Here is a 27012-nt window from a genome sequence, read left to right as displayed (position 1 = left end):
TACATATGTATGGATGTGTGTGCATTCCTTTGCTCTGCACACTGAAAAGACCTAGAAGCAATGATAACTCAGTAGCAATGAACACATCTGTTACCAGTTCTTGGTATCTAAATACCAGTTGTGACTAAAAAGAGCCTTGGATCTGTGAGGAAATGGTTGTTACCAGGACTAGATAGGAAAAATAAAACTGAACTAAAAATATCTTAACTGCAAGAAAGTTAAGTGATAAAAACTGATGGGGACAAATTAAAAAGACATATAAGGCCAATATGAAGAGGTCAATTTGATAAAAATAGAGCTTAATATGGGATAATCTAGACATCAAAATAAAAATAACAATGTTTTTTAAGCCATTGAATAAAATAAGAGTCAAATAGTTCATACTGATAATAAATAAGAAGGGAACATTCTTCCTTACAGTACAATGAAAGCTTATGAACGTAGAAAGAATTGTGGAATTATCACCATCTAGCAGCTATTATAATAACTGTTCCAGGCAGAGATCATTAACGGATACTAAAATGGTGAGCAAAAGTTCAAAGAAGAGCAGGATGTTTATATTGTCTCAAGATGTCTTCCTAAAATGTTTTACAAAGGGGAAAAGACGTTCACAGAGCAGAGCCAGGCAGGTATCATCTAACCCAAAGGATCGAAGTTGACGATACTATTATTGGAATGAAAGTGGCCTCTCATGCCTACTGGTGTGATGTGCTGAGAAGGACGCCATGTCCCTCCTAGAGAATGACTTCCCAAACTGTAAGCCAAGTCGATTAGCAAACCCAAATCGAAGAGCTTTCTATAGATTGCTGATTTGGACTCATCACAAAACACCAAAGATGGAGAAATAGAGCGCCCTGGGAACTGTTCTAGATGTGGGCTGAAGGGCTTAAGTTTGCTCCCTATTGCTGCTGGAACAAGCCATCACAAATCAGTGACCCAAACAGCACGAACTTACCACCTCACAGTCTGCGGGTCAGCAGGTGGTGGGCCGGGTGGGCCGCTCCTTTGTGGTGGTCTCATGGGCTGAATGGAGATGTCCTTCCAGGATTTCTTCGGAGGCTCTGCAAGGACCTGCTTCCAGGCTCAGGCAGATGGCTGGATGAACACAGCTCCTGAAGCCGGAGGACGGGGATCCTGGTTCCTTGCTGGCTGTCAGCCAGAGGCTGACTTGCTTTTCAAGGACAATTGCATTCCTTGTCGCCCCTCCAGCAGGAACACGTCAAGTCCCTCTCCCAGTTCCTCTCTCTCACCCGCCTTCTTCCCTCCTCTTCTGCCTTTAAGGGCACAGGTACTTACACTGGCCCATGTGGGCTGTCCACAACATTCTCCTTGTTCTAAGGTCAGCTGATCAGTTGCCTTGATTCATCTGCAAAGTTCCTGTACAGCAGTATCTAGGTTAGCATTTGACTAACGGAGACCCGAGAATATTGGTGACGGGGGCATGGGGGGTCTCTTTAGAATCTTGACAGTTGAATATAATACATGTCCTCAGATTGGGGACAAGTTGCAAGATTTTAATATTGGATTTGGATTAGATAATAGTGTTGAATCAATGTTTAATTTTCTGGCTTTGATAATTATTCTGTGATTATAAACGCAAACGTTCTTGTTTGTAAGGAACCCATGCTAAATCATTTCGGCATAAAAGGGGCATGGGGCTTGGAAGTCTCTATACACAAAGAGATAGAAAGGGAGAAAGAGAATGATAAAGCAAACTCAGCAAAATGACAATTTCAAACTGGCTAAAGGGTGTGTCAAATACATTGAACATTTTTGCAACTTTTGCAAGCTGGAAATTTTGTAAATATAAAAAGTAACAAAAATATTGCTAAGTTAAGTGAAATTCACAAGAGGATTCAAAAGTATATAGGAACTGTCAAAGATATAAAAATAGGACTGCCATATAATTCAGCAATTCCACCTCTGATTATTTACCCCAAAGAGAAGAGAGCAGGACTTGAACAGATGCTTTTACATTGATATTAACAGCAGCACCATTCACGATACCAAAAGGCAGGAGCAACACAAATGTCTACAGATGGATGAATAATAAGCAAACTGGTGCACATGCATGTGCTCAGCCTCAGAAAGGACATAACTCCTACATGCCACACAGGGACAGACTTCAGGGACATCATGCCAAGTGAAATGAGCCAGATACAAAGGACTGATATGAAATGATTCCACTTACATGAGGACCCTGGAGCAGTCATCCATAGAGAGCAAGGAGAATGGTGACTGCAGGGGCTGGGGGAGGGGAGGGCGGGACTCACTGCTTACTGGTTCAGTTTCTGTTTGGGAAGATGAATCAAGGTCTGGAGATGGACACAGGAGTGGAGCATGGAAGTGTGGACACTCAGTGCCAAAGCTGTACATTTAAGGATGATAAATTTCAGGCAGGGGATGTGGCTTAGTGGTAGAACACTTGCCTATCATGCACAAAGCCCTGGGTTCAAACCCCAGCACTGAAAAGAAAAAAAAAAGATAAATTTTATATTATGCCTATTTTTCCATGATAAAATAAAGACATGGAGGCAGATTAGGGGCTATCCATGTTGAGACCCCAATTAGGTAAAAAGAAATTTGCCCAAAATATTTATTGTAATTTATTTAAGAACTTAAGAACAGAGTGATTCTGTATTCTTCAAATACTTTGTGCATTCTAAGTTTTGCAACACACGTTTTTGTAATCACAAAAGAAAGGCACACTAAATTTTGAGAGAAGTTAAATATCTTTGTCTGTTTCAGCATAAGTGCTTTCACTGTGTTGTCTGCAGAAACATGAATCATTTATGCAGATAATTATCTAGGTTCATGACCATGGGAAATGGTCCAGCCCCTGGGCAATACTGCAATATTGCGATAATTAACATTGCAATAACTCCTATCTGGACTTGGGTTTGGCAGGCTGGCTCTGGGAGCAGCTCCTCAAGAAGTGCTCAGGGAGAGCCAAACGAAGGCCCAGCATGAACTGCCCAGGGCTTGCTGACCAGCTCCAGCTTCCTGCTGCTGGGGAAGCTTCCTGGAGGCCAGAAGGAACCGATCCCATCAATCACCCTGGACTAGTGTTCACCAGCACAGCGTGACTTCGAGCAGGGCCCTCTGTGTTTTCTTTCATTTGCAAACATATCATACAATGAACATTTGATGAACATTTAGGAAATATGAATAAGCTGAAGGAAGAAAACTTTATCTATAAGCTGATGACCTAGAACCACCCCTGTGAACGTTTGAGTCTATATTCCAGATATTTTTCTTTTTTTCTCCTTTTTATGTTCTCTTCCCATTTTTTTCCTTCCTCATCTCCTCCCATTTTTCCTTTTTAAAAAAATCATATAAAATTGTTGTAGGATCCTGGTAGGGTGGTACATGCCTGTCATCCCAGCAGCTCAGGAGGCTGAGGCAGAAGGATTGTGAGTTCAAAGCCAGCCTCAGCAAATGTGAAGTGCTAAGCAACTCAGTGAGACCCTGTCTCTAAATAAAACCTAAAATAGGGCTGGGGATGTGGTTCAGTGGTCAAGTGCCCCTGAGTTCAATCCTGGTACCAAGAAAAAAAAATCATTGTAGGTGTATACACACACATATGAATATGCACGTTTGTGTATGCATAAAACAGGTCACACTGATGGTGAACAGGGAAGGGCCACTGAACTGCATGTCCCTGGAGGGCTGCCATCGCTCCAGGCTCTATGTGAACACTGCTAGGAAAGATTTCGGTCTCCTATATATTCTCCCCTCCAGTTCCAACTTTAGTCTCTCCTGAACACACAGCCAGAGATTTTGTACTTACTGTTTTGGCCTTGTTTCTATTTAATTGTACTGTGGTCCACTAAATACATAGTTTAGCCATGTTTTGTGGCCCATTATTTGACCTGTGATTGTAAATGATCCATGTGCCCTTGAGTAGACACATATTCTAGATTACTGGGCGAAGTGTTTTGCATATATTGTTTGTGGCAAATTTGTATCTTCAATGTTCTATCCCTAAGGCTGGATTTCTTTATTTATTTATACATACATATCAGGAATAGAACCTGGGGACACTTAACCACTGACCCACATCCCCCCAGCTCCTTGTTTGTTTGTTTGTTTTGAGACAGGATCTCATTAAGTTGCTTAGGGCCTGGCTAAGTTGCTGAGGCTGGCTTTGAACTTATGATCCTCCTGCCTCAGCCTCCTGAGCTGCTGGGATTACAGGTGTGTGCCACTACTGGTGATAGGAACTTATTTTTAACTCAACACTATGTCCTAGAGAGCCTTCAATCATCACAAATAAAGCCCTACATGGCTGCTTAGCACTTTCTAATCTGTGTATCATAATTTCCTTAGGGATATGCTTTTTTTTTTAAAAAATATTTCTTTAGTCGTTGATGGACCTTTATTTTATTCATCTATTTATATGTGGTGCTGAGAATTGAACCCAGTACCTCACACATGTGAGGCCAAGCTCTGCCACTGAGTCCCAGCCCCAGGCCCCAGGGATGTGCTTTTTACTCTGTTGCCTGTTGTAAATGCAGTGTATCTGTCCAGGGTGGCAGGAGATTCCCAGACGTGGCTCCAGGAGGAAATGGAGCCCAAGGCCGAGTCTCTGATCCTGTCTGGAAGGAACATCACACTGGTGGCTCAGAAACTCCATCTGCAGCCAGAATGTCGGTACCACCAAGAGCAGCTCGTGACCACAGCTCAGCAGATGCTGGTGGACACCACAAAGGTGAGGCTGTTGTCAGTGCTAGCTGGTCACAAGCAGCATGAGTGGGCACGTTACTCCCACAGTGGACCCCTGTCCCCAAGAGTGAAACCTGCTCATTTCTGTAAAGATCATAGGCAGAGAGTTCACTACCAATTTAGTCAATGCTGAATGTGGAAGCTTCCATGGGGAGCTGGGTAGACATATGTAGGGTCTTCGCCTTGAACCCCATGTGGTCTCCTCACCCCCTAACCACCAATCTCTAATAAAAAGATGCTACCCAAAGGGTCATTTTCCATCCTCTTTCTGCCAAGAGCTATTGGAAGAGGCTATTGAAACCTCTGCAACCCTCAGCCTGATTGGCAAACCAGCCTCCCAGATGAAAGCTCTGTGGCCCTGGTCTATAGCTGGAAGGGTCTGGTGGGAAGCCTGGCTCATCCCTTAGCCTTCAAATGCTCCCCATTTCCCATCCTGACATTCCACCATTATGATGTGACTTTTACTCTGGGCATCGCTGGTTATTAAAATCCATATGCCTTAAATATTATGAAATATAATCAGTAAAACTTTAGTAGTAGAGTTATTAGGGGGCAGGTGTTTGAATTTTAACAGGTTCTATTAAAGGAGGACTGCAACAATAGGTACCTGCTGACCGGGGAGGAGAGGGGTGCAAGGCGGGCTCTTGGTTTGGGTACCAGTTCTTTTGGAGGGGTGGATACAGCTGTTCTGGAGTGGCAGGCACAGGCTAGAGGAGATATCTCAGAGGCACTTCATGGCCGGCTTTCTCTCCAGCCCCCATCACCCTCATCCAAACAATAAACACTCCAGATGGACCCATCCATACATGGAATGTAGCTGCCTTACCTTCTCGGTTCAACCAAATGTAACCAAATATAAACGCCACTCTTGGGTGACTTTTGGGGCTGAGTCTAGGGGACAGAAGCAGCTGCCACCGCTGTCCCCATCACTCCAAATAATGTGCAATCATCTTCAAGCTCCTCCTGTCCCGATTGCCCAAACAGGTCCTGCTCCTGGCAGATGCAGCAATCGCCAGGCAGACAGTGGGGACAGCCGGTAGGTGCCTGGCCTGCCTGGACGCGCTGGAGGCGGCAGAGGACGCGCCCTCGCTGCTTGGCCACTTGGGGGAGCTGGTGGCGGCGCTGCAGCACCTGGGCGGGCTGGTGGCGCGCGGACGGGAGGAGAGCTTGGGTCCCTCGGGTCACCTGCTGCGGGACTGCATCCCTGCGCTGCTGGCGACTGCCCGCGGCCACCTCCAGCATCCCCGCGACTCACAGCTGGCCGCGACCCGGAGCCGCGTCTTCGCTACCGCCAGGAAGACCCTGGAAGAGCTGCTGGAGCGGCTGGAGTCCGGCGTCGCGATCCCTGCGGCTGGGACCCGTGTGGGCGCGCTCTCCTGGCGCCTGCAGCAGCTGCGTGAGCTGCTAGCGGCGTCCGAGCGCCTGCGCGACGGCCAGCTGGCCGCGCCGCTGGCCGCCATGGTCGCGCACTGCATGCACCTGGCCGCCTGCTCCGCGCCGCCAGAAAGGCTGCACCTGGTGGCCCGCTGGAGCTGCGGGGCGCCATCCGGCGCCTGGACGGGAGCGACGGACCCCCGCGGACCGGCCAGGAGAGGCTGGAGACCGCCGAGGAGCGCGCGGCGCTGCTGGCCGCCACCGACGCCCTCTCCCTGGGAGTGCGCGCTGCGCTCCTGCGCCAGATCCTGGACACGTTCACAGACACCCAGAGCCCTCTTCAAAGGCTGGTCAGCGCCGCCTTGGCGACTTCTGCAGTCGGATCGCCGGGCGCGAACGGGGTCTTGCGGAAAGGCCTCCAGCGTTTCCGTGCAGCTTTCCACGAGTGGGCAGAGCAGATGCTCCGGGTGGCCCACTTGGTCTTGGTTTGCTGCTCCCGGCGACAAACTGGTAGAGACCTGGAGGCCGCCGTGGCAGACCTTGGCGGGCTGGTGGCCAGAGTGCACCAGCTGTTCTCAGGAGGCCCCGCAGAGTCTGGTGCGGACTGGAGCCCTGCGGCCCTGAAGGCCCTGCTTCAGGCCTGGGCTCGGGTGAGCGAACGCCTCGTGGCCTGTTTTGCCTGTTTTGATGATGTTCTCAACATTCCTGAATTCCTGAGCGTGTCCACTCAGGAAATGATCAAGCACTTGAACTTCCTTGCGTGGGCTTTGAGGAGTGGAGATCCCGGAGGGTTTTCCAGGTCTGTGATGTATTTGCAGGGCCGAGCTGCACACATAGTGCAGGTAATGAGTAGGTATGTGGGCCGTGATTCGGATCCCATTTTCCGGAATGGCCTGAGAGTTTTGATCTGGCAGCTGCAGCAGTCTTCCTTGGTCCTGGGTGCAGCTACCCAGCACAGGTCAGGTGGGTGCAGCTCTCAGGATAGAGAGGTACTTTTAGCCATGGCAACACATCTCATCTATTCCGTTCAGCAAGTCCAAGAGGGGTTGGATGGGACCAACCATCCACATATCCTCAGCCCTCTTCGAGACCAAGTCCAAAGATTTGACATAGCTAAGGGACAGCCTCATACCCTTCTCCCAAGCCTCCAGGACAACTCACTTCCTGGGTGGAAACACCAGAGGGTTCCTGTATTAGGGGAAAGTGACCTGGCCATGCCCTATCCACCAACAGACTGTCCTTCTCACCCCTGGAGTCCTAACACCTGTGCACAGAGGAGGTCTGCTCCTCCCCTCACCACCAGCAAACTCACTCCTGCTGAAGAGAGCCAGGACCTCCAGGCAGTGGCCTCAGCTTGCACCCAAGTGCTGGAGCAGGGTGCAGACACAGATGCAGCCTAAGAGGGTGGGGAGGGACCACGGGGATCAGAGAGGATGACAAGACTCCAAGAGATCCCGACACTGGCACCTTCTGTTATTGACCTGGCCAGGGAGACAGCCCATAGCACAACTTCTAGAAGTGATAGCTTTCTAGAAGCCACTTGCCGACTGTCTGGGGGGACCAGGGAAACCAGTCAGGGTTTGGTAGCCACGGCTGGTGACTGGTATCCTCTGTGTCAACAACTCTTTTGCCATAACCCCCAAACTGATCTATCAGGGAGCATTTCAGTATTCACAGAGCTTCAGCAGAATTTAACTTCAATGGTTCAACTAGCAGCTAAAAGTTGCTGCAAGGATCTGGATAAGAAGGATCCTGACTCCTTGGGACATCCAGAAGTGCTATTGCAAATCGGGGACAGATTGGAGGAGGCAGAGATTCATGCCAAACGGCTGTTGGACATGGTTCTGGCCTCTGATGGTCTCCAAGCTCCTGCATCTTGGGAAGGGAACATTGAGAATGGATGCTTTCTGTGGTCAGTGGCTGTTCAAGACCTGATCCAGAACATGGAGAGGCTCAGTGGGAGACAAGGCCTGTTTCTACTGCCCCTGCAACAGGCTGTAAAGGATCATCAGGGATTGAAGGAAGGGTTGGATCAGGTAGCAGATGTTTCTCAAAGGCTGCAGGAGGCTGCCAGTCTGTCTGGCCTTCTGTGTGGGGATGAGCAGGTAAAGGGTGAGATCTCCTTTCTGTGCAGGGAGGTTCATGTACTCAGAGACGCTCTGCTGGATGTGGCACAGATCCTAGGCTCCTTCCCCAAACCATCTCCCAGCCTGTCCATGCGCTTTCAGATTCTCTGCCTGGAGCTCACCCTCCGAGCCAAGACCCTGACTGGCCACCTCAGTGGCATCAATGCAGAGTATGAATGTGCCTTTCAAGATGCTATTTCTCCACAGTTCTCTGTCTGCAAGAACTCCCAGACCAGGACACGAAGGTCCCTAGAAAGAATGGTATCTGGTTTCCAAGCTGTACAGGGAATTGTAGTAAGACATCAAGAGTCTGGGCCTTGCCCAGAAGACCTTCTTATAGCTCTGGAGAGCATTCTCATCCTCACCAAGGAGGTGAACAAGAGGGTTTCTGTGCTCCAAGAAGGTCCAGAGGAGTGGGGCATGTATGTGTTGGAGTGGCTTCGGTGGGAGTGGGCAGCCCGGGCCCACCATGCAGTGGCCCAGCTCCAGGCCTGGAAAGGTGGTCATACCTAGGCCTGGAGTCTCCTGGACCAGTGCTTAAAGCTCAGGGAGGAGCCAGCAAGGGCCCCAGAACAGGACTCCATCCAGCCCCAGCTCCACTGTGAGGAGGGTGCTGTGGGAGGCAAGGTGGATGCTCAGGGTTCTGCCCCCAGGGCCACCCTTGGGAGTTCAATGAGAACCTGCACTGCTGAGCCAGCTGTCACTGGGACCCCCCCCAGCAAGCATGGGCATGGTAGGCTCCTCAGCATCTTTTCTCCACCCACACCTCAACCCTCTTCTAGGCATCAGAGATCCTGCCAAGTTCCAGGGTCTCAGTGCCATGATGTAATTCCCCTTGGGCAGGCAGCACACAGCCTCCAAGAGCCCAAGCTTGGCAGTCAGCTGTCTGGGCTGCACCTTCTGCTACCATTTCCCAGCTGGGAAGCTTCATCGCCATTTTGGACTCTGGCACTCTAGCCTGACGGAGGATGAAGGGTATCCAGGCAAAATATTTGCATTTGCCTGGCCTGTGGCCAGTGTCCTAGAAGCAGTGCCTACCTTAGTACTGTCTTCCATGAGGTTTTCCCCAGTCACCCCACCCAGAAGTGGTTTCCTTACCATGACTGGCAGCACTCTTCTTGAGTGCCACTTTGACCTCCACAGATGTCACTTGCGTGCTCCAATCAGGGTTTTTTTCTTTGCAAGTGGCGGGAATTCAGTGGAATTGCTGTAGCAAGGGGAAAAAAGAAGAATTTATTGGAAAGATGTGGGGTCTGTCCTTCCACATGCACTCATTTCTTTCCAGGGTGAGACAGGACACCTAGGACACCCATTCATATTGACCAAGGCCAGTGTCAGCAGGACATAGACTAGGTTGGCAGGGCTCGGGAAGTTCCTCAGCAGACTTGTTCAGGCAGGCCCATGGCACAGCCTGGTCTGTCCCCCGTGTGAGGTTATGCTTGGCTGGGCAGAGCCTCCCAACCATTCCTGAGACCTCCTCCCAGGTGCAACTGACCACCCCCTGTGCTTCTCCACCCGTTACTTTTCCCTCATTTTCCTCACTAAAATGTGATTGCCCTCAGAAGCCACCCTATTGCCACGGGAGCAGAAAGGACAGTAGGCACAGTTCCTTCTCCTGCCGCCAGAGTCCTCTGCTCCGATGCCAGCAGGGCTCTGGGCTCACTCGCTGCCCACCTCCATTCGCACAGATTCCCCTGGCTGGCAGCCTCCTCCCCCCAAACCTGTTTCTCCGTAGGGTTTGGACAGTGCTGGTGCCGCTGGGTTCACTGACAGGCCCCTTGATGGACTCTCCTCCATCAGAACCTCTCCGTGGAGCACCCCCCAAGGCTCAGGGCAGGTGGATGCAGCTGCCCAGGTCTGAAGGCCTCCAGGATGGAGAGCAGCAGCTCCAGCAGCCCCTTCGCCCCTCTTGTCCCTGCAGGGAAGTCCTTTCTCTGTTGGGGTCTGGGTCCCCCAGGTGAGGGGCAGGCCCCCATATTCTGCTCTTTCCACTCCAGGGGAGTGCTGTCCTGCATGTACAGGGGAACACTGGGACAGGGAAGGACTCTGCCTCCAGGGCCACCCTAGGGTGTGAGGACAGTCGGAGAGGCCAGCATTGCTGCCTGACACATTGCCGTAGGATTCTGTCCCCACGCCCTGGGGCTCCTGTGGTGCAGGCATGCCCTCCACTCAACCCAGACCAGCATCTCACAGTGAGCCTCCTCAGAACCTGCCAGGGAAGACAGCGGCCTAGGGAGGGGCTTGTGCATCCCCTGCCCTAGTGAGTCACCCTCCGAATCTTTCCTGCAGCCAGGGGAACTCGGACACAGCGTCCTGGGCTCCTCGCATTATGGAAGGGCCTGAAGACAGGTGTGGGTTTGGATGCGTATGGTCCCCACAGTTCCAGCTGGGACATGAGTGGAAAAGGGTATTTCCCAGCCTCCTCACCCTTAGCTGGGCTCATCAGGGCACCATTTCCTCCCCTGGCCTTCAGTCCCTGCAGTTGAGTCTTGGTCTCAGCAGAGTTTTCTCCCTTGTCCATCTTTTCATCTTCTGAGTCCCTTCCGGCTGGCCTGTTGGTGCTCTCTGGAAAAGGCTCCCAGCATTCAGAGGGTACCCACACTGTCCAGAACTAGACCAATAAAGCAGTAGAGGATACTGCACATGGTCAGAAGGTGGGGATGGTTAAACTGAAGGCAACCAACAGGAGTAAGGCCAGGTGACTTCTTGGTTCACACTAGTTCAAATTTCTTAATCCACGTCTTGCTGCCATAACAAAATACGACGTGCTATGTAATTATATTATAAAGACAAGAAATCTATTCAGCTCCCAGTTTCAGAGGCTGGGAAGTCCTGGATGGAGGGAGCCATCTCTGAGGAAGTAAGAAAAAGACATAATCAAAGATTTTCTCAACTCAGTTACTGAATTTACTTCCAAATGCAGAATAACTTGTCAATTCCAGGGTCAAGAAAAGGCTTAGGGAAGGCTCTGCTAAAAGTTCAATAGGGAAAGAACATGGCCTAACTGTGAGCATGGAGCCTGCTTGTAGATATCAGGGGCAGCTCTTTTTTTCTCACTAGAAAACAACCCCCACCAAGCTCTTGTGTGTGTGTGTGCGGGGGGGGGGGGGGTGCGGGGGGGGGTGCGGGGGGAGTCATAGTTTTTGATAACCAAACCGTTAGGTCCTTTTGCAAAAGTGTCTTCCCAGAGTTGGAATATTGAAGAGTTCTTGAATTTCTTCAAGAGCTGCAGATGATCCTTCTCCCATGCAAAGGCTAAAACTTCACAGAAGAAAATAACATTTAATATTTTAATGATATCTGGAACTAAGTGTACCAGGTTTCGGTTTATGCCAATCCCAGATGAACGGAGCACAAGTTAATAGGGAATCATCCTGTCCCCTCACTATTCTCCTAAATATTTGGGGTAGATGGCCAAGACTGCTGGGATGTGGAGGAATCAGGAAACCCTCCTGGCTCCCTCTCCTCTTTCTTTAAAACATAATGGAAACGCAGTGGGCAGGCCACTGCGGTCTGAAGGCTGAGGGCCAGCAGGGCCACTCTGTTAATGCACTGTCTTCTTACAGCAGCAGGACGACTCCCCTGACTCCCGCAGCTGTGCAGCCAGACCTCACGCTGAGCTGGACCAGCCTCCCCAGGAGGACCAGGATGGCAGCACAGGCCACGAGAGCAGAATCGCCCAGATCACACAGGAGATGACGGAGCAGGTGTCCCTGATGGCTCAGAGCCTGAGGAGGAGCGGGCACGTCCTGGTACTGGGCATCAGCAGCCATGGTGGTGGGAGGCCTGGGCATCATGGGAAGTTACTCTCCCCGCTGCTGCCCTCCAAGAGCCAGGGCCGCCCTGGGCAGCTCCCTGCAGGAAGGGCACACGTGGCACCACTTGGCACTCACATCTCTGTACAGTCCCTTCATCATCTACCTGGGAATAGCTTGATGTCACCGCACCTCCCCCTTCCTCTCCTCCGCTGCTGGGTCTCTGAGGCTTTGTCACACTGCACCAGGGAAGATAATTTCCCAAAAGCTGAAGGGAGCTATTTATGTCTTTAAAACTCCCCAAGGCAAACTCAGAGTGGTGGTGCACAGTTGTAAACCCAGTGGTTTGGGAGGCTGAAGTAGGAGGATTACAAGTTTTAGGTCGACCTCAGCAACTTAAGGAGACGCAGTCTCAAAATAAAAAATAAAAAGGGCTGGGCATGTGGCTCAGTGGTTTAAAACCCCTGGGTTCAATTCCCAGTACCACCCTCCCCCCAAAAAAAAAACCCCCCAAAGCAGCCACCTCCTGAAGGCTAACCACTCAGGGCCACTCATCCTGGAGGGAGACCCTGCTCCCACCAGCCTTGGGGGGCCAACTCCAATTATATGAGGCCTATTCTAATTCTCTTTATCCCTCTGCTTGGTTAAATTGAAGTAAGCATTCTTTGATATCAACACACCTGCAAGGAAAAAAAATAAGAAGTCCATTTGCTGAGTGTGTGAAAGGAAGATATAAGATGGCAATGAGAACCTCGTAGAAAGCCTCCGGTGTGGAGGTGCATACAGCAGCTCCCAAATCCACGGCTGAGCCATGTGGGCCTTGCTCTCAGTCTAGGGTGAAGGGTCCAAAAGAGAAGGGTGGGTGTACCTGGCTAGGTGACCTCAAACCCAGCAGCCCCCTCCACACCCAAGCCTCAGACCTTCATTGTCCTGTCCCTGTTCCCGATCCCTGCCCATTACTACTGGTCAGCCCCTCACTGGAACAGTGACCCCAGGGTCATCAGAGCACAGTGGGGGTAGCTACGTCCTCTTGCTGACTTTTCTTTCTAAGCATCTCAGATATTCTGATTTATATAGAACTTGGGTGCTGGCAGAGTGGCTAAGGACCCCAAAATATGGTCCTCCACCCACTGAGTTCCCTGTGGTAAATATGGAGGAGATGACAAAAGGAAAACCAAAGGACCCCCTTTTAACAGGAAAGACAGCGCCTGGTGAAAGAGAATCCCTGTGCAGGGGACTCCCCCGGCTCCCCAGACCCCAGTCCTGATCCTGGACTTTAGCAGCCACAGTATCTGTGCTCTAGGGCGAGAAAGAAGAGTTTAAAGGGCTGGTTGGGAGGCACTGGCTAGGCACATGGAGGACCAGGACTTCCTGAAGCAGTGCAGTCAGATGTCAGGATGTGATCAGAGGCAGCCTTACCAGCAGCTCCGCATCCCGGCAGGGGGGGCTGGAGTTCCAGGAAGCAAGGGGGTGGCGGGATATCCAGCTTGATCTCCGAGTTTGAACCCTTCTCCTGCACACAAGGAAGTGCTCTTGCAAGGAATTTCCCTAACTTCAGATCTTAAATCTTCCTTGGCAAAAGGCCTTCTGTGTGTCAGCAGAGAACACTAGCCATTCCTACAGTCACGTCCAGGTTAGGGCTTCAAGCTGTAACACATGCAAAATAAAAACACCCTCAGGAAATTGTGGGGAGGGGGGAGGCATTCTCACCCATCCTCCCTTATCCTTCCAGGATTCCTTTTCCTCCTTATCTCAAAGACCAATAGCCTTGAAACCTGGCAGTCCATCGGCATTCTGGACAGGGAGAAGGCTGATGGACCAAACAGCGGCCTAGACCCAAACCTTATCCAAAAAAAAAAAGCAAAAGATGCATTTCCTGACTTACTTGACAATGGGGCGGCATGTCGTAAACAAATTGCCAGAGTGTGAAGACCTGGGTATCCTCCTAGGAGGGCCTAAAGAAGTGGGTGTTTTGGGTGGGTCTCAGTTTGGGGTGGCCTCATTGATCTTTAAAGACCAGAAGGAACTACACGGTACAGGTGACCAATGCAGGTTCAGCTCATTTGGGAACAGCTGCTGCCGTCCTGTGTTTCAACAAGGCTTTTGCTGTCTCCCAAAAGCTCTCCAAAGGCTGGCAAGGAGCTGGGAATGGCTCTGAATTAAACACTGGGCTGGACATACCTGCACCTGTTCCCTTAGCATTAGATTTGCAAACCCCTCTTGTGAGCTAAGCCTCTCACGCTGAAACCCCTAACATTGCATTCTTTCTGACCAGAGAAGCTGGGGCAGCATGCACAGGGGAGAGAGGGCCAGGGAGTGAGTCCCCTAACCCTAGGAGGATCTGGAGTTCAAAGCCAGCCTCAGCAAGAGCAAGGTGCTAAGCAACTCAGTGAGACCCTGTCTTTAAACAAAATACAAAATAGGGCTGGGGATGGACTCAGTGGACGACTGCCCCTGAATTCAAAACCCGGTAGATACCCCCCCCCAAAAAAAAAAAAAAACTCACCAAAACTGTTGATTTAGTCCAAATCTCTGTGAAAGGAAAATGAGGTTCCTTCTCAAACTTATTTCAAAAAGGTTAAATTTTCAGCCTATTAATTACCAGTCCCCAGCAGAACTCTACTCTATAGCAGAGCTCCCCAGCAGCACTCTAGAGCAGAGCTCTATGTGACTCTGCACCTTTGCTCCAGCCTGGATGTCCCCATACCTGTCCCTTCTTGAGGACTCACACATGCCTTGCCACCTGCTGACAGCTAAAAGCAGGGCACAGCTCTTAGGGACAGTGGGTGAGACCATGGCCAGGAGGCTACCCTCCCTTCAGCAGTCCCATGCAGACAGATGATCCAAGTCCACCACATTCTGCTGGGTGCCAGGGGTCAGCTTCTGACCAACCCAGGGAGGCTCAGGAGATGGTGGCTTACACTGAAGCATACTCACTTGGGGAACCGAAGGAACTTGTGCCCAGCAAGTTTTGGACAGGCTTTGCAGTTTGCCACCAACATCTTGGGGACAAATCGTGAGGGCAATATTTACCTAGTTTTAACACTTTTGTTTTCTTGATGCAGACCAAAGATCACCTCTGCTAAGAAAATTGCAACTTCTGGACAAAACTTCACCAGACTTATTCTTATCATTGCTAAGAATTGCATAGATCAGAGATGTTCCCAGGAGCTTCGCTGTGCGGCAGAGCAAATTCAAACCATGAGCAGCCAGCTCCGCATCATCTCCAGGTGAGAGGCTGCTTGGCACAAAACGCTAAGATCTGCTATTTCAAGACCCAAAGAGGTGAGATTCCTCTTCTATTTGTTGATTTTTTATTCTCCAAGAGTTTACATTCCTTCCCCCTCCCTTCCAAACACCATATTGCTGGTACACATCACTTTGGGTAAATCTACAAAAACAAACAACTGATCTCTTTATATTATAACCACATCTAAATTTTGACCATTAGTTCTCTATTTGTTTTTATACTTATTTTATTGAATGAAAGACAGTTAACTTTAACAATACAGTCAAGCCATACAGAATGACATTCTGGCCCATGACGGACTGCATGTACAAAGGCAGTCCCATAAAATTGTCTCCCCCAGTGACATTATGGCCAGCTCAGTTTGTGTAAGTCCCCTCTGATGGCCACATGATGACAAAACCACCCAAACGCATTCTCAGAATATGTCCCCGTCATTCACGATGCTGGCTGTTCGTGAATGGTAAGCGAGAGGATCATGGACGTGCATGGACATCATCCTCCAGGAAGACCATGCCAGCCTGGAGCCAGACTGTGCAACTGACCAGTTCCCACTGACTGTCTCCTCACAACAGCTTCCTGTTGATAGTACAGAACATGGTCAAGACCACAGCATTGTTCCCTTTCCACCCGAGTCCCTTACCTTATGGAAAGCTCGGTAGTTAGAGCTACTGTCAATTATTCTGAGGTATAAAAGTAAATATCAACCAAACCAGGTACATAAATTGTTTTAAAATTAGCAAATAAAACCTAGCTACTTTTCTCCAGATTAGCTGCCAACATTTTTCTACGTAATTTTAGCATTTCTTATATGGGTATTGTTATAAGGGTCTGGGATTTGCCTTGACCAGGTAGACAGAAGGTAAACACACAGGTGAAGAAGGCAGTTTCATGCTCACAGAGCCAGAGGCAGGAGGCACAGCATGCCACCCAGGGCCGCACAAGGAAGCACCAGGGTCAGACCCTGGTAGAGGAGCAAGGGGAGCCATCGGCAAGAGCAGGTGCCGTGGTGTTCACAGGAAGCACAGGCCAGGCAGCACAAGCAGGCTGGCACGTCCAGGACTGGTGAGTTTGAAGGATTTCAGGGGCTCTGAGTATGGGAGTTGGCCTTGGAATGATGAGGGCAGGTCGTGTGGCCTGGAGTGGAGAAGCAGGTAAAGGAGGAGGTGGGGGTGTGGGCTCTGGGAGGGTGGGTTCACACATGGAAGGTGTGTCTGCAGGTGACTCATTACCGTCTGGAAATTGGCTAACTCTCGGGGGGCAGTCCCTCTGATACTCAGGCGTCAGTGCATCAGAAAACATTCTTAGCATGCAGAGGGCCTGGGTTCAACCTCCAGTGCCACCCCCATCCATCGCAGGGGACTGAACTAAGGTCGCTCGTGTGAATATGGGGTGACACAAAATAAAACACAGACATGATTTACCTTTACCCAAGCTTCAGGACTTTCCCCCACTCTCCTTTTCCCCAAAAGGGAGAGTAAGAGAAAGTCATGAGAGGATGATGAGAGAGAGAGAGAGAGAAACACATTTGGAAGTGACCTTTTTTATTTGGGAGGACACTGTTCTTAGGGAGTTCTATCCATAAAAGGGCAGAAGGGATAGGATTACAAGGGAGAGGTGAGTGTAACTCAAGCCAAGCACCTACACCTGAAGCCACACCTTGCTATCCTTGCTTCAGGACTGGAAGGCGTGGTCATTCCGAGTGGCTCCCCACACCCCAGCACATGGGAAAAGGGAAAGAAAGAGGGAGGAGGGAAGGAAAAAGGCAGAACCACATGAGTAACCACATGAGTATTCCAGGTGCATTTATCAAGCTCTCCGCCTTCTAACAGACCCGGAGGTCTTGCAATTTTGCCAAAGTGAGTTACTTAAGTTCCACAGCATTTTTATTTTCAGTGGTAGAAAATGACCTGACTAAAATCAGTTATATTCAATTTAAAACAAATACTATTGAAATGTCAATTTACTTAGTCTGACCTTCCATCACAAGTTTAAATCGAAGACTTGAATACAATTCTATACAAAATTTCTTATTCCCTTTCATTATCTGAGGTAGTTGCATTGGTTGTGTTACATCAGCTCAGTTATTTTCATTAAAAATATACTTCTTGTTAATTTATAGATTCTATGAGAGTCACACTTTTTTAGCATTAAAATAAAAATGTCAGTTTAAAATGTGAAATTAACCTTTAGAGCATTCTTCCTTCAAATAGGCCCCCCAGGGCACCCCAGTTTTCTGGAAGAGGCTCATGTTGTAAAACCTTCTGGCATTTATTATTTAGTTGAAATTGCCATCCTGCCCAGTGTAAGACTGGCTTTTCTTCTGTACACTCCCAAGTGTAAAGGCCTCCTTGGCAAGAAGCAGGTCCTCTGAGGAGCTGCTGGTGGACAATGCCCAGTGGCTCCTCCAGGCTGTCTTCAAGACTGTGAGGGCTGCAGAAGCTGCAAGTCTCAGGGTAAGTGGCCATGGGGACGTGGTAAATGGCAGATACTTACAAGGATACTCTCTTCTGCTTAACAAACTCAACTTTGTTCCTTCCCCAGACCTGTCACCTGACTTCCTGTTTCTGTTTGGCTAATTTCTATCAGATGACCTTCCCTCTCACTGATTACTTCTTCAGCTGTATCTAGTCTGTGACTGAGCCTGTCAAAGCCTTCTCCATGTCTGTTACCATATTTTCTCTTACTTCTAGCATTCCCATTTATTGTTTTTAATAGTTTTTAATCTCTGCTGAGATTCCCAATTTGTCCATGCATTTTTGCCTGCTTTTCCCACTAAAGCATGAATATATTCATCATAATTATTTTAATTTCCTGTCTGACAATTTCAATAAGTGGCTCATGTCAGAGTCTGGGCTTTTTAAAAATGATTATTGAAAGGAAAGTGACCACAACACTCAGAGCAACCAAGAGATCTTTATTGCAGCAGTGCAACAGGGGCGAAAAGAGAGAAAGAGGAGAGAGAGAGCAAGAGAGAGGGGTGCGGCAGGAGGGAGATTTTATAGCCCAAATCTAATAGGGTCCCTGGGTTTGCAAGCTGCCTTGTTGGCACACAAGGGGGTTAAGTGTTCAGCCTTGAGCGGGGGCTTGGGCATTTGGGCTTGAAGCAAACAGGTGATAAAGAACCAGACAGAGGGTTTGAGAAGCCAGGTCATCCTGCAGCTAACTTTGTTTGGCATGCCCTGCAGACAACTTATTCAGCCTGTCCTGCACCTAACAATTATTATTTTTCTTGACAGTGTTTTTGTTTTGTTTTGTTTTTCATTTTCTCTTTTTTCTTTTTTTGCATGTCTCATAATTTTCCATTGAAAACTTGACGTTGTGTGGTAGACCATCTGTCCCGGGCCTTGGTGTCCTGAGGAGTGGACAGTCTGGAGCTGGCCTGAGCTGAGTTTTGTGGGTGGAGTTGCTGTAGATACAGAGGTGTCATCTCAGCCTTAGTTCACCCTTCTTCCCTCAGTGGCTTGAGGCCCCCTCCCCTACGGGACATGGATCTGGGTGGGGATTGTTGCCTTTATGGAAGTGGTGGCTGCACCCAGGGAGGTGTTCCCAGCACCTGCCCTGACCGGAGTCTTCCTCCCGAGTACCCAGTGAGGTCCGAGACCTATGGCTACCAGTAGATGAGGACTTCCTGTGTTGTGGCTACCATGGATTCTACACTTGTCCGTGGGTGATTTCTAAAAATTTCAACTGAAATCTTATCCATTCACATGGCAGCCCCATGCTGCTCCCATCCTATCATGCTGTGCCCGACATACACCAGTGCTTACACTGTCTCTCCTTGGAGTTGCCTGTTTTTTTGAGGCGAGGGGAGTACTCAGTGTTGAGCCCAGGGGCACTGAGCTACATGCCCAGTCCTTTTTTTTCCCTCCAATTTATATTTATTCTGAGATAGAGTGTCACTAAGGATTACAGGCATGCAGTGCCACACCTGGTGAGGTGTCTGTCCTTTATTAGATCTCATACTAGAGGAGCTTCAAACTCAGCTCTCTAATGGGTTCAAGAAAAGTTATGATTTTGCATATTGACTTTTCTTAGAGTGGGAGCAACCATCTTTCCAGCTCTCCATATTCTGAGTGGAAGCTGAAGAGGGACAGTATTTGCATGTTTAAAAGAACACCTTCCTTAGGGCCATTATGTGAACTGCTTGCCCTGTGTGAGACCCATCTGCCCTCCACTTCCACTGCTTCTTGTCCTTTAGACCTGAACTCGAGTCCTGCCATCTCAAAAGGGACAGAACACCTTCTACATAGGTGTTCTTTAACTTGCGATGGAGTTGCACACCTATAAACCCCTTTTAAATTGAAAATATCACTAAATGGAAATGTGTTTCATACACTTGACCTACCAGACCTCCCCTCCGTTGCTTAGCAGTACCATACACTGTGCTTGGTTGTGCACCGTGGCAATCTCATGGCCAAACCCAATTCTGCCACTTCCCTGCACCTGGAGAGAGAATGACACCACAGAATGCCAGCCCGAGAAAAGAGCAAAATTCAAAATTTGAGAAGATTCTGTTGAATGCAGATTGCTATGGCACCTTCGTAAAGTTGAAATATTTTGAGTCAAACCATCATCAGTCAGGGACCATCTGGCTCTTAACTCAACCAGACCCAGTTTCCTCTGTTTTAGCATCTTCTATGATTCCTTCGTTACCCTCATCACAGTTTGTAATTTTCTTTCTTCTATTTATTTTTCTGTCCATTTTATTAGAAAGTAAACTCCAACAAGCCTCAGATTTTTAGCATGAAAGTGCTAAAAAAGGGGCTGGGGATGTGGCTCAAGCGGTAGCGCACTCGCCTGGCATGCGTGCGGCCCGGGTTCGATTCTCAGCACCACATACCAACAAAGATGTTGTGTCCGCCAATAACTAAAAAATAAATATTAAAATTCTCTCTCTCTCTTTCTCTCTCTCCCTCTCTCACTCTTTTTTTTATTGGTTGTTCACAACATTACAAAGCTCTTGACATATCATATTTTATACATTAGAATCAAGTGGGTTATGAACTCCCATTTTTACCCCAAATACAGATTGCAGAATCACATCGGTTACACATCACATTTTTACATACTGCCCTATTAGTGACTGTTGTATTCTGCTACCTTTCCTATCCTCTACTATCCCCCCTTCCCTCCCCTCCCATCTTCTCTCTCTACCCCATCTACTGTAATTCATTTCCCTCCATGTTTGTTATCCCATTCCCCTCATAACCTCTTATATGTAATTTTGTATAACAATGAGGGTCTCCCTCCATTTCCATGTGATTTCCCTTTTTTTCTCCCTTTCCCTCCCACCTCATGTCTCTGTTTAATGTTAATCTCTTCTTCCTGCTCTTCCTCCCTGTTCTGTTCTTAGTTGCTCTCATTATATCAAAGAAGACATTTGGTATTTGTTTTTTAGGGATTGGCTAGCTTCACTAAGCATAATCTGCTCTAGTGCCATCCATTTCCCTGCAAATTCCGTGATTTTGTCATTTTTTATTGCTGCATAGTACTCCATTGTGTATAAATGCCACATTTTTTTTATCCATTCATCTATTGAAGGGCATCTGGGTTGATTCCACAGTCTGGCAATTGTGAATTGTGCTGCTATGAACATCGATGTGGCAGTATCCCTGTAGTGTGCTCTTTTAAGGTCTTCAGGGAATAGTCCGAGAAGGGCAATAGCTGGGTCAAATGGTGGTTCCATTCCCAGCTTTCCCAGGAATCTCCATACTGCTTTCCAAATTGGCCGCACCCGTTTGCAGTCCCACCAGCAGTGTACAAGAGTACCCTTTTCCCCACATCCTCGCCAGCACTCATTGTTGTTTGACTTCATCATGGCTGCCAATCTTACTGGGGTGAGGTGGTATCTTAGGGTGGTTTTGATTTGCATTTCCTTGACTGCTAGAGATGGTGAGCATTTTTTCATGTACTTCTTGATTGATTGTATATCCTCCTCTGAGAAGTGTCTGTTCAGGTCCTTGGCCCATTTGTTGATTGGGTTATTTGTTTTCTTATTGTCTAATTTTTTGAGTTCTTTGTATACTCTGGATATTAGGGCTCTATCTGAAGTGTGAGGAGTAAAAATTTGTTCCCAGGATGTAGGCTCCCTATTTACCTCTCTTATTGTTTCTCTTGCTGAGAAAAAACTTTTCAGTTTAAGAAAGTCCCATTTGTTGATTCTTGTTATTAACTCTTGTGCTATGGGTGTCCTATTAAGGAATTTGGAGCCCGACCCCACAATCTGTAGATCAGAGCCAACTTTTTCTTCTATCAGACGGAGAGTCTCTGATTTGATATCTAGCTCCTTGATCCACTTTGAGTTGACTTTTGTGCATGGTGAGAGGAGGGGATTCAGTTTCATTTTGTTGCATATGGATTTCCAGTTTTCCCAACACCATTTGTTGAAGATGCTATCCTTTCTCCATTGCATGTTTTTAGCTCCTTTATCAAATATAAGATAGTTGTAGCTTTGTGGATTAGTCTCTGTGTCCTCTATTCTGTACCATTGGTCCACCCGCCTGTTCTGGTACCAGTACCATGCTGTTTTTATTACTATTGCTCTGTAATATAGTTTGAAATCTGGTATCGCTATACCACCTGATTCACACTTCCTGCTTAGAATTGTTTTTGCTATTCTGGGTCTTTTATTTTTCCATATGAATTTCACAATTGCTTTATCTATTTCTACAAGAAATGCCATTGGGATTTTGATTGGCATCACATTAAACCTATAGAGAACTTTTGGTAATATCGCCATTTTGATGATGTTAGTTCTGCCTATCCATGAACAATGTATATTTTTCCATCTTCTAAGATCCTCTTCTATTTCTCTCTTTGGGGTTCTGTAGTTTTCATTGTATAGGTCTTTCACCTCTTTTGTTAGGTTGATTCCCAAGTATTTTATTTTTTTTGAGGATATTGTGAATGGAGTGTTTTTCCTCATTTCCATTTCAGAAGTTTTGTCGCTGATATACAGAAATGCCTTTGATTTATGTGTGTTGATTTTATATCCTGCCACTTTGCTGAATTCATTTATTAGTTCTAGTAGTTTTTTTGTAGACCCTTTTGGGTCTTCTAGGAATAGAATCATGTCATCCGCAAATAGTGATAATTTAAGTTCTTCTTTTCCTATTTTTATGCCTTTAATTTCTTTCGTCTGTCTAATTGCTCTGGCCAGTGTTTCGAGAACTATATTGAATAGAAGTGGTGATAGGGGGCATCCCTGTCTTGTTCCAGATTTTAGAGGGAATGCCTTCAATTTTTCTCCATTCAGAATGATGCTAGCCTGAGGCTTAGCATAGATAGCTTTTACAATGTCGAGGTAAGTTCCTGTTATCCCTAGTTTTTCTAATGTTTTGAACATAAAGGGATGCTGTACTTTGTCAAATGCTTTTTCTGCGTCTATCGAGATGATCATATGGTTCTTATCTTTAAGTCTATTGATGTGGTGAATAACATTTATTGATTTCCATATATTGAACCATCCTTGCATCGCAGGGATGAATCCTACTTGATCATGGTGCACAATTTTTTTGATGTGTTTTTGTATTCGATTCGCCAGAATTTTATTGAGGATTTTTGCATCTAGGTTCATCAGAGATATTGGTCTGTAGTTTTCTTTCTTTGAGGTGTCTTTGTCTGGTTTCGGAATCAGGGTGATGTTGGCCTCATAGAATGACTTTGGCAGAGCTCCCTCTTTTTCTATTTCCTGAAATAACTTGAAAAGTATTGGTATTAATTCTTCTTTAAAGGTTTTGTAAAACTCCACTATATACCCATCCGGTCCTGGACTTTTCTTGGTTGGAAGTCTTTTGATTGCTTCTTCTATTTCATCTATTGATATTGGTCTGTTTCAGTTGTGAGTATCCTCCTGACTCAGTCTGGGCAAATCATATGACTTAAGGAATTTATCGATGTCTTCACTATCTTCTATTTTATTGGAGTATAGGTTTTCAAAATAATTTCTAATTGTCTTCTGTATTTCTGAAGCGTCTGTTGTAATATTGCCTTTTTCATCCCATATGTTAGTAATTTGAGTTCTCTCTCTTCTTCTCTTCGTTAGTATGGCTAGGGGTCTGTCGATCTTATTTATTTTTTCAAAGAACCAACTTTTTGTTTTGTTAATTTTTTCAATAGTTTCTTTTGTTTGAATTTCATTGATTTCTGCTCTGATTTTAATTAATTCTTGCCTTCTGCTACATTTGCTGTTGTTTTGCTCTTCCTTTTCTAGGGCTTTGAGATGAAGTGTGAGCTCATTTATTTGTTGGTTTTTTCTTTTTTTGAGGAATGACCTCCAGGCGATGAATTTCCCTCTTAAGACTGCTTTCATTGTGTCCCATAGATTCCGATATGTTGTGTCTGTATTTTCATTTATCTCTAAGAATTTTTTTATTTCCTCCTTTATGTCTTCTGTAACCCATTCATTGATCATTCAGTAACGTATTGTTCATTGTCCATGTGATGTAGGATTTTTCCTTCCTTCTTTTATCATTGATTTCCAGTTTCATTCCATTATGATCTGATAAAGTGCATGGTATTATCTCCACCCCTTTATATTTACTGAGGGTTGCCCTATGGAATAATATATCGTCTATTTTTGAGAAGGATCCATGTGCTGCTGAGAAAAAAGTATATCCACTTGATGATGGTTGATATATTCTATATATGTCAGTTAAGTCTAGGTTATTGATTGTGATATTGAGGTCAATAGTTTCTTTATTCAACTTTTGTTTGGAGGATCTGTCCAATGGTGAGAGATGTGTGTTGAAGTCACCCATAATTATTGTGTTGTGGTCTATTTGATTCTTGAACTTGAGGAGAATTTGTTTTATAAACGTCGCAGCGCCATTATTTGGTGCATAAATATTGATAATTGTTATGTCTTGTTGGTGAATGGTTCCTTTTAACAGTATATAATGTCCTTCCTTATCCCTTTTGATTAACTTAGTCTTGAAGTCGATTTTATTCAATATGAGAATGGCCACCCCTGCTTGCTTACGAGGACCGTGTGCGTGGTTATTTTTTCCCAACCTTTTACCTTGAGCCTGTGTATGTCTTTTCCAATCAGATGTGTCTCCTGGAGGCAGCATATTGTTGGATTTGTTTTTTTAATCCATGTTACCAGCCTATGTCGCTTTATTGGAGAGTAAGCCATTAACGTTTAGAGTTACTATTGTAATATGGTTTGTACTTCCTGCCATGTTTGATTATTTATCTCTTTTTTTTTCTAATTTAGTTTGTTTCTCCATGATTAGCTTTCCCCCTGCCCTCTGTCTTTACCGAGGCACTTCTCGCTGATGGTTTTGGTTATTGTTTTTCATTTCTTCCTCGTGTAGAGTTTTGCTCAAGACGCTTTGCAATGTTGGTTTTCTGGCTACAAATTCTTTTAGATTTTGTTTATCATGAAGGATTTTTATTTCGTTGTCGTATCTGAAGCTTAATTTTGCTGGATACAGAATTCTTGGTTGGCATCCATTGTCTTTCAGTGTTTGAAATACGTTGTTCCAGGATCTTCTCGCTTTCAGCGTCTATGATGAAAAATCCGTTGTTAACCTTATTGGTTTACCCCTAAATGTAATCTGACTCTTTTCTCTTGTAGCCTGGCATGCGTGCGGCCCGGGTTCGATTCTCAGCACCACATACAAACAAAGATGTTGTGTCCGCCAATAACTAAAAAATAAATATTAATATTCACTCTCTCTCTCTTTCTCTCTCTCCCTCTCTCACTCTCTCTTTAAAAAAAAAAGAAAGTGCTAAAAAAAATCCAGGGAGAATTTTCATTTTGAGTTTAAGAAACTTTGTACCAGTTAAGTTCAAAGAGTACACAGACTAGACATGACCTATGAAGAGCACTTGAAAATGTGCATCCTTCAGGTCCACACCCCAGAGTCCCTTGAATAGAAGGAAAGCTGAGACAAAAGCTCAGACTGGCCCCATGAAGCTGTTTTGGTGCCCAAGAGCCCTGGCTGAATCCCCCAGCCTTCTACTGACCCTGCAGCAATCACTGGAGGCAAGAACACCCCTCCCCATCTCCAGACCCTTTGAGAGCAAGTGAACCCCAGAGCCAGGTGAGTGCTTCTGACATGCACCTGTGTCTGGCTCCATGTAGACCTAAAGACCTGTGGATATTTTGCATAAAGCACAATCCAAAGGGAGGCAGAATCTGGAGTGGAGAGAGTATTTTTAAGAACTCTATACATTCTCAGAACATTCCCCTATGACAAACAGACATCCCCAGTCCTCAGGCTGTGTAGGCTCAGTTCAGAGAACCCCCCCCCCCTCCAACATTGCTCCTTGATCTCCACCAAATTAGGGGTAGAGATTCAGAATAGCAGCACCAGCCCCACTTGGAGGAACCCCTCAGAGAGAGCTCCAGGGAGCTGACACTGAGACCCTGCACTGTGTCCCCCAGCACCACACTTAGCTCTCTCTCTCTCCTCCAGGGCTTGAGACAGCCTTGCCTGGATCTGGAAGAACGGGAAGTTGCTGCCTTCTGTATATAGCAGAGGAAGGAAATACTAAGTCACAGACCTCAAGAAACCACAAACATAGACTGTGAAGAGCTGAGCTTGCAAAAGGCAGGCAACAAAGAATCCCCACTTGCAGCCTTGGTTCAAGAAGCCTTATAAAAAGCTACGACATTGTCTCCAAGGCAGACTTGGTTGCCCTGCACTTTCCAGACCCTGGGGTCCTCCAGGGAGTGCCCTTTAGGCTGAATCAGAGTGACACCTAGTGTTGGGTGGCCAGGGCCTGTGCCTTCACAGAGCTGCCTTGACAACATTCCGGGTGCTGCAGATGCCTCTGGCCCTGATGACCGCTTTCCTCCTGGAAAGGATGCTTCTGTTTCTGGGCTTAGAAGGAATGTGTCAAGTAAACCGTGGAGAGAGGGGAGACCGTTCCAAGCACCGTCAGCTTGAGCCTTTCTGAAGATATTGCAATGTGAGAACAGTCCCAGAAGATTCTGCAGGGAGTCAGGAACTGTCACCTTGGGGAGGTCAGAGTTCCTCTTGCTCAGATATGTAGGAACTGTTCAAATTCTGAAGAGGTGGAAAGAGGTCGTGCTGATTAAGGGGTGGGATGCTCCACTGCAAGCTGGAGCCTCCAGACTGTTAGCTGGTGAGTCTGGGATAGAGAGGAGCTAATCCTGACCAGGGTTGGTGGGAATATTTCAGTTCATGGCATCTTGCACAGAAACTATAAGGAAAGGGGGGATGAGCAGACCGACAACTGTCCCCTCAGGGGCTGAACCACCAGGGCCAGGAACAGAGGGCTGAATCTCAGCCCAGGGACAGGAAGGAGGGAGCAGAGGTCTTGCTTGCTTGAGGGGAACTAGGTAAGCCTCCTGGATGAGGCAGTTCTCGAGAAATTTAATTATCCTGGTCAACATTAGATGATTGAGTTTGCCATCATCCAGTGGAAGAGTAGTTTGAATTTACAGTAAAGACAAGAATTTTTTCACATTTTTATAACAAGTTGGCAGTGGAAACTCATTGTGGTGTTAATTTGCTTTTTCCTAATTAATGGTGTTGCACTTTGCATATTTATTTTCTTTGACAAAGTATCTCTTAAAATCTATTGCCTCCATTCCTTTTTCCCCCTTGTTGAATTTTGCGAAGTTTCTTTGACAGATTATATAATTGCAAATGTTTTCTTCCAGTCCATAGCTTATCTTTTCATTCATTTAAAATGCTTTTAATTTTCTCACTGTTTTCTGTTTCATCAAACTCTTCTCTTGCCTTTAATGTTTTATTTCTTCTGATGAAACTTTAGTTTGGTATATTTTTTTCACATTTCTGAATGT

The 27012-nt window shown here is 46.8% G+C and overlaps 1 protein-coding gene across 1 annotated transcript in view; it reads left to right on the top strand.

The window, feature by feature from the left end:
- Positions 1-25714, top strand: part of LOC308632473 (uncharacterized protein) — a gene marked incomplete at both ends in the record, with an annotated part of 33833 nt that extends 8119 nt beyond the window's left edge. Inside the window, 12 exon segments of the mRNA XM_081264570.1 lie at positions 4531-4711; positions 5710-6259; positions 6262-7476; positions 7528-8724; positions 9143-9200; positions 9961-10182; positions 10515-10590; positions 11792-11977; positions 13739-13905; positions 15046-15210; positions 17566-17683; positions 25655-25714. Coding sequence (XP_081120696.1) covers positions 4531-4711; positions 5710-6259; positions 6262-7476; positions 7528-8724; positions 9143-9200; positions 9961-10182; positions 10515-10590; positions 11792-11977; positions 13739-13905; positions 15046-15210; positions 17566-17683; positions 25655-25714 — 4195 coding nt within the window.
- Positions 25715-27012: the final 1298 nt, after the last annotated feature.

This window comes from Spermophilus citellus, assembly GCF_964194105.1.
Source record: "Spermophilus citellus genome assembly, chromosome: 13".
Lineage (NCBI taxonomy): Eukaryota > Metazoa > Chordata > Mammalia > Rodentia > Sciuridae > Spermophilus > Spermophilus citellus.
This window is presented reverse-complemented; position numbering and strand designations above follow the sequence as displayed.